General features: G+C 41.9%; 1 protein-coding gene across 1 annotated transcript in view; it reads right to left on the reverse strand.

Annotated features, from left to right (window-relative positions):
- LOC144515209 (kinase suppressor of Ras 1-like) overlaps positions 1 to 6,719 on the reverse strand; it is a 68,520-nt gene extending 61,801 nt beyond the window's left edge. The window contains exon 1 of the mRNA XM_078245839.1: positions 6,434 to 6,719. Coding sequence (XP_078101965.1) covers positions 6,434 to 6,625 — 192 coding nt within the window. The 5' untranslated portion in view covers positions 6,626 to 6,719. The remainder of the gene's footprint in view (positions 1 to 6,433) is intronic.
- Positions 6,720 to 8,096: the final 1,377 nt, after the last annotated feature.

Below are 8,096 nucleotides of genomic sequence, written 5' to 3' on the forward strand. Positions count from 1 at the left end.
TACGGTCTGCATAAATGATGGAAGTAAAACAAGGATAGACTTTAACACAAGAAAGGAATCTGTACTTGATCTCACATTGTTTCCAGTAATATGGCTGTTATCTGTGATTGGAGTGTATATCGGAAAGGAACTATAGGCAGTGATCATTACCCAGTGTTATGTAAGGTTAATATGAAAAGGGCAGTGATTACAGAGAGCAAGGGGGAGGGGGGGGGTGGCTGTTTGGGAAAGCGGAATGGGAGAAGCTCCAGAAGGAAAGTGACATACATTTTACTCTGACTGTGATTTAGATGTAGAGACGTTGAATAACAAAATATGACAGGGTATAATAGAAGCTGCATTGGCATCCATTCCCAAAAGTAAGGGAAAAGAAATGAGGAAAGCGGTGCCATGGTGGGACGACAAATGTAAAAAAGCAGTAAAAGATAGGAATAAAGCATTGAAGATTGTTAAAAGAATACATACAGTTCAGGCAATGATTCAGTATGAGAAGGCACAGGCAGTAGTCAGAAGAACAATAAGGCAAACAAAGAGAGAATATTGGAGGAAGTATTGTGACTCAATTGGGAGCTCCACTCAGGTAGGGGAGATATGGAGGATGATTAGGAAAATGGGTGGGGAGAGAATGGAGTTACCCGGTTTTGAATGATGGGGAGGAGGTTGCGGTAACCAATAAAGAAAAGGCTGAGATAATGGTTAAAAACTTTGTTAAAGTACACAGCTCCAATAATCTGGATGAAATGGGGAGGAGAGGATGAGAAAAAACCAAGGGGGAACATTTAGAAGCTTTAAGGAGAAAAGGAAGTGATGAGCATTGGCTAATACTGGGAATACTGCACCGGGGAAAGATTAAGTATGCTACATCATGTTGAAACATCTAAGTATGGAGGAGCTGAGGAAGCTGTTGCGTCTGTTTAATAAAGTATGGGAAGAGGGAAATATCCCAGAGAGCTGGAAGGACGCAGTAATAGTTCCAATAAGAAAACCAGGAAAGGATGAAAATTACAGACCTATTGCCCTTACAGCTAATGTGTGTAAATTGATGGAGCGGCTGGTTAATGAGAGAATCATGTATTACTTGGAAAGGTATGATGGCTTCCTATCAGACTGGATTTAGAAGAGGAAGGGGCACTATGGATCCAGCTGTGTGTCTGGAAGATGACATAAGAAAAGCCCAGGTAAACAAAGAAACAGTGGCTGCAGTGTTTTTTGACGTAGAGAAGGCATATGCCATGCTATGGAGGGAGGGGCTGATGATCAAGTTGCACAGGATGGGAATTGGAGGAAACATGTTTAATTGGATTGTGGACTTTCTAAGGGGAGACCATCCAGGTTAAAGTGGGGGCTGAGTTGTCAAGCAAGCATATAGTAGAGAATGGGACACCCCAGGGGAGTGTTGTTAGTCCTACTTTATTCTCTGTTATAAGTTATATATTTTTAAATATACCAGAGGGTATAGGAAGATCTCTGTTTGCTGATGATGGGGGAGAAATGTGGGGCACGTAGTCAACAAAATACAGGAAGGAGTTCGACAGGTGGAGCTATGGGGCATTCAATGGGGATTTAAGTTCTCAGTGGAGAAAACACTTTCTTTTTTACAAAAAAGAGAATAAGAGAAGATAATGAGGTTAAATTGTATGGAAGTAAACTTAAGAGAGTAGAGAGTTTCTGTTTTTTGGGAATATATTTTGACCTTAAATTAACATGGAGAGAACATGTGAGACAGTTGGAAAATAAATGTGGCGCTGACTTTGAAACAATGATATATATATATAGCTCTAATCAGGTCAAGGTTGGACTATGGAAGTTTAGTACATGGGTCAGCTGCCAAATCTGTGCTTGCGTGCCTGGATAGGATTCAGGCTCGGGCTTTGAGGGTGTGTCTGGGGGCAGTTAGAACATCACCAGTGTGTGCCTTGCAAGTTGAGGCAGGAGAAATGCTATTAGAGCTCCGTCGACGTCAACTGAGGGCAAATTACTGTCTACATTTGAGGGGAAATGAAGAGGCTCATCCAGCAAAAAGTGTACGACAGAACTGCTGGGGGAGAGAGAGAGAGAGAGCACAGAAATTGAGCTTTGGTTGGGTGGGGCATGCAGTGGCAAGAGAGTCAGGAGTGCATGGACTTGAGTTTGCTCAAACTGTGATATGGCCTGTGGTGCCTGTGTAGAGGATAGAGCTGTAATCAGGCCTTAAAAGTTCGGCCTGACAAGGCCAGAGCCCGACAGAATTCGGTCCGAGCCCGACAGGTACAATTTGATTTGATTTGTAGTCCCGAGTTACAGAGGGGAAGGTTGTAGAAGAACATCAAATTTGTTAAGTGTATTTACAGAGGCGCTATATGCTATATTGATGGCTCTGGAATGGATGGGAGAATATAGACCAAAGAAGGCCCTAGTCTGTAGTGACTCTCTATCTGCCCTGTACAGTCTAAGATCAGGAACATCTAGTCAACAGGATTTGCTCTATGAAAACATGACAGCACATGCAGGAATAAGAAGACAATGTATTAATATTGTATAATGTGGGTTCCTGCTCACATAGGCAGAGGGTGGACAAGCTAGCCAAGCAAGTGGTGAGGGGAAACATAGACACAGTTATTAAATATCAAAAACAGAAGGAAAGAGTATTGTGTGGAAGGAAATAAACAAAGAGTGGCAACAGCACTGGGAACAACAAAAGGGAAGACATTTATATAACATCCAAAATAGTGTTATAGGGAGAATTGGGCTAAATACTTATTTAAATAGTACGCTTTTCATCATGGGGAAACATCAGCATCAACAGGGTTGTGTAATAGATGTCAAAAACCAGAAACATGTTTTAACTAAATGTAGGGAATGTATGTTAGAGAGAAGGATCATGATGGAGGGAATGAGAAGAGCAGGACTGAGGGGAACTGGATTGGGAAATGTGGAGGAGGTGAACAAGACAGGAGGTATCTGATTAGTTTTTTAACGGTAGCTGAGTTGTTGGACAGAATCTGAGTAACTAGCTGGCAACTGTAGGTGAAAATGTGACACCAGTAGTTGGCGGTAGTGCAACGCATAGACAATCAAGGGGGTAAGCGAGCATCCAGAAATCGTACCTTCTATGGGGAGATTCTTAGGCTAACAAGCCATCACCTGCCGTTAGCATCCCATTTACTCCCATTCATTTTGGCGTCACTTTGACAGCGAATAACTTTACATCTGAAGCGTTTAAAGACTTTATTTGTCCATTGTTTATTTCTAAAGAAACACGACAATGTATAAAAGGCTCCATTACCTTGTATCTCACGTTATGGCTCCGTAGCAGACGTTTTTGCAAAAATAGGCTAACGATTGTGTCATAACCACGCAACTTTCTGTCACATAGTAGAGAAATTACCGTATATTCACGAGAAGCTCGCAAGCAGTTTCGACTCACATTAGCTGTTTAAGTTTTATTACTAATGTGAACTAGCATTTTAGTTAGCAGTAATTAGCCTGTGTCCATGTTATCTCCTTACATATACCTACGCTCTCCGTCTCTGCAAGATTGGGAATGATTGAGATTTCTCTTGGCACAGCTACCAGAAGACTTCCAACTTTCAGACACGTTGCTCACGTCACATTTACGTCGTCTCTCTCAGTTGCGCAGTAACGCTCAGCCATCACCGGAAAAGTGCTTCTAATTCACTTCACTGGTCTCCGTCGAAGTCTAAGGCGTCGCTGTGTCCATTTATTTCACTGTCTATGGTTAAAATACACAGCAGAAGAAGAAAAAAAAGAAGAAGAAGCAGCTGTCTACCACACACCACAGACAGCATGAAGCTGGGCCTCTGAGCAACAGGACTGTGCGTGAGTTAACCGGGCAACCAGAAGCGCAATGGTCAGAGCGCGTGCGAGTTTATGTTGTAAACATGTGAGCAACCAGAAAGTGAATATTATGGTTTGTGATTCGACTGTCTTGGCTGTGGTTTGTGCAAAGGGTGACCCACGGTGGCAGCAAGACTGCTACATGCATATTTCATATTCACATATTTGTTTTTGGTGGTTTTGTGCAGTGGTGGAAGAAATATTCAGATTCTTTACTTCAGTAAAAGTACTAATACCACACTGTAAAAATACACTGTTTCAAGTAAAAGTCCGGCATTGAAAATGTTACTTAAGTAAAAGTATGTAAGTATCATCAGTATTACAAGTAATTACTCGATGCAGTAAAATCCTCACATTTTAGAAACTTAACAATCAAAACTGTTCTGTCGATCAACTAAGTGATTAATGGTCTAATCATCTCAGCTGGACATGGAAACTTGGTCCACCACTGGTTTTGTGTTTTATTGATCTGCTGCATTTTAGTGTGCTGAGACAGACTGTGTGACTGAGCAGCTTAAAGACACACTGCCGTGACTTTGTGAAAGTGTGGAGGAACCTCTTTTGTTATTAGTGGTGAATGACATAACTGATGTCTGAACTCTTGAACCTTTGACTGTCCCCTCCTTTGGATTTTTATTTAGTAAAGTAAAAAAAATGCATATCTTCAGTCTCAGATATATTTTCTCTATTGATGAAACGTGATATCATGACTTCGCGTAAACATACATGCCACTTTCTTAAGCCAAGTGGCGTGTTATCTGTACGCATTTTGAGCTATCCAGTCTGCAACATTTGACATTAACATTCTGTGGGTTTGAGTAATTAATTCATAAAGAGGCACCAGGGACAGGCAGATTAAGAGGTAAATGAAAGGACAGGAAATGGAAAAAAAGGAACTGTGAACCACAGTTTGTACATCACACCTCCCTCGCTCTTCCATCTGTAAAGTGAGCCCCAGCACAGCAACATGCATGTCTCCCACTGTTTTTCACGTCATTTGATTTTCTCGACAAACAGGACCTGCTCAGAATGCGTGGGAGGGAGCCATGGCTAAATTTAGCCTCTTACCAAAGACATGTACACAACAAGAGCTCAGCCCGAGTGAGTGAGCAGCAGTCACTCCTCAGCTACACCACACACTGCTCTGATGCTTCACATGCATCAAGCACAAAAGCAGACAGGAAATTCATTTCATTTATTTTTCTAACCTGGAGGCTGTTTCACAAAAGGAGAATTTAACCGATAAAGCGAGGCTTGATCTAGTCTAATCTGTGCAGCATGGCTTGGTGTGTTTCACGACGGCCAAGCCAAACTGAGGAGGAGTGACTAGGTTGAGCCAGGTTGAAGTAATTCGGATAGAGGCACGTTCACGGCTTAACTTAATGACATCATGAAATGTCTTTAAACAGTGTCACGTGCACTGTGTGTGTGTGTGTGTGTGTGTGTGTGTAAATATTTTCCTAGACACACCTGCAGGATCTTACACAGAGGCAGTTTTGAGTATATTGACAGGTGTTTGTCTGTGGACAGATGTGACAGCAATAGCAGATTTGGCGTCGCAGACAGTCTCTAGTTTATAATGGTGGCCTCTGGGGAAAATGCTTTTTGGCAGCGCAACAGCAAGGCTGAGTCTTAGTCCATCTATGAGTGGTTAAATAGTCTTGCTTTGAGACATTTTCAGCCCTATTTTAACGATCTAGTGTTTGGGCGTGTACGAATCCACTTTTGCTAGTTTAACAGCGGAAAAAAGTGTCTGTGCGCCAGGCGCATGGTTCCAAAGGGTTGTACTTAGGTGTGTTTTGGGCGTAACATGCAATAAACCAATCGGCATTTTACTAATCAAAAAATCAAAAAAAATAAATAAAAAGGTTGGTCCTTTGTTCATAGGTCGTGCTAGTAGCAACCACAGTATATTTTGTTGGGAGAGTTTAATAGTGTAAAGCAACACACAAGACCTAACATCCTGTCATTGTAGGAAAAGCCTGTGTTGGCCTGTTAATAACATTAACAACGCTCCGCTATTCAAGCGTCCCACTAAGCCGTGACAGTGTGACAGTGAGCCAGCAGCGTGCATAACACCAGCACCCTGAAACTGAAGCAGCGAAATGGAATTCAGCCATCATTCATTGTATTATTTACACCTGTGCTTTTTCAGTAGCTAATGACATTAGCTATAGACACTTCAAACCTTCCCTTTGGAATAGGCCTACATTCGAGACTTGTGACTGTTTAAAGTTAAACATTGTTAGCACTATATATAGCAACGAATAGAACATATTACTATTTTTTTTTGGTAACAGCAATCATTGTAAACATACAAATAATAGCCTATTAAAATGTGTGTGTGTGTGTGTAGCCTGATGTGTAATGAGAAAAACGTTTAGTGAACATCTGTGACAGGTGACAGAATCGAATGGGTGACAGAATTTCCAATCAGGCCTACTTGTAGGCTGAAGGGGTGTAACAAACAAGAAGCTGGCAGACTTTTCACATACTGTCTGCGGTACCGTTAGCTACCATTACAGAACTCGTTGGAGGCTCGAGAACCAGAGCAGGGGCGCGAGCAGCGTATTTCCTCTACTGTACCGTAGCCTACCTCTAAAGTGCGGATCTCCCGCCGGGTGAAGTCGTGTGATGCGGCGCAACTGGTCCTGAGAGCCCGCAGACTGGAGAGGGAGATGTCCACCAGGTTCTGGATGAATCGGCACTGCTGCAGAGCCTCCTGGGCCCAGTCGGTTTCTGTCCTGCTGTGGACCATGTTGTCTCCTCTGGCCGTGTCTCTGTCCATTCCTCTACATCGGCGCGGCTTGTGTCACACAGCGACCTGAAGACGAGTCGCACACTGCTGCTTCCTCTAAAGCCAGCATCGTCTCAAAGCCGTTTCCGCGTTTGGGTCTCCCACAGCCTCCTTCACCGAGCTAACCGAAGGAAGAACAAGACAGCACATGTTTGACGCTGTTGTAACCTACAAATTTAACCAAAGACTTAAACATGTATTGAGTAAACATTGAGTATAAGTCAATAGATTAATAAAGCACTGAAAAAAGTGCTTTAGAAAGATAAAAAATAAAATAAAAAATACAATCAAATGGATACACGAAAAAGTTAATGGAGCCTCATAAGAAATGGAAAACAGAGAATGTATCTGTAATTCTCTAACAAAATATCAGTGGAGGGGGACAGTGTTGGGGAGTAACGGAATACATGAACCGGCGTTACGTATTCAGAATACAAATTATGAGTAACCATTCCGTTACAGTTACAATTTAAATAGTTGGTATTTAGAATACAGTTACATTGTTGAAATCAATGGATTACATGACGATACTTCTCTGTTTCACGGGTAAATTCACTCTCGCAACTCCATGCATTTCCCAGAAGCCCCAATATGAAAACGAAAAAATTAGCTATTTGCGTGATCACTGATAGAGGTAAAGATGGAGCCGGAACCGGCACAACAGAGCCAGGGCAGGAATCAGTGTTGGGAAGGATACTTTCAAAACGTATTCCGTTACTGAGTACAGAATACATGCCCAAAAATGTAATTTGTAACGTATTCCGTTACGTTACTCAATCTGAGTAACGTATTCTGAATACTTGGATTATTTCCACATTGAATTGCATTTTATAAGCAGGAATGCGGCCATCACATACAGCTTACTAAACAGGCCTATTCTGGTGTGTTCTTCTGTTCCAACTGGCTGAATGTGTACCTCAACAAGCAGATAGATTTTTGTATTTGTAGTCCCGAACTGCATACTACAAAACTCTAACCGCAGTCTAAGCTACCACGAGCTAATTTTTGCTAATGTTAGCTAACATGTCAAATAGTGGGCTAGTCTTTCAACGGCTCTGGGGATAGTAAATGAGTAAAAACGCATTCCTGCCCTGGCTCTGTTGTGCCGGTTCCGGCTCCATCTTTACCTCTATCAGTGATCACGCAAATAGCTAATTTTTTTGTTTTCATACTGGGGCTTCTGGGAAATGCATGATGTTGCGAGAGTGAATAAACCCGTGAAGCAGAGAAGTATCGTGATGTAATCCATTGATTTCAACAATGTATCTGTATTCTAAATACCAACTATTTAAATTGTAACTGTAACGGAATACAGTTACTCATAATTTGTGTTCTGAATACGTAACGCTGGTACATGTATTCCGTTACTCCCCAACACTGGCAGGAATGCGTTTCTATCTTGGAAATTCAAACAGCATTTCACATTAAAGAAAGAGAAGGGAGAACGAACTATAAGTGCACT

This window comes from Sander vitreus, chromosome 3, assembly GCF_031162955.1.
Source record: "Sander vitreus isolate 19-12246 chromosome 3, sanVit1, whole genome shotgun sequence".
Lineage (NCBI taxonomy): Eukaryota > Metazoa > Chordata > Actinopteri > Perciformes > Percidae > Sander > Sander vitreus.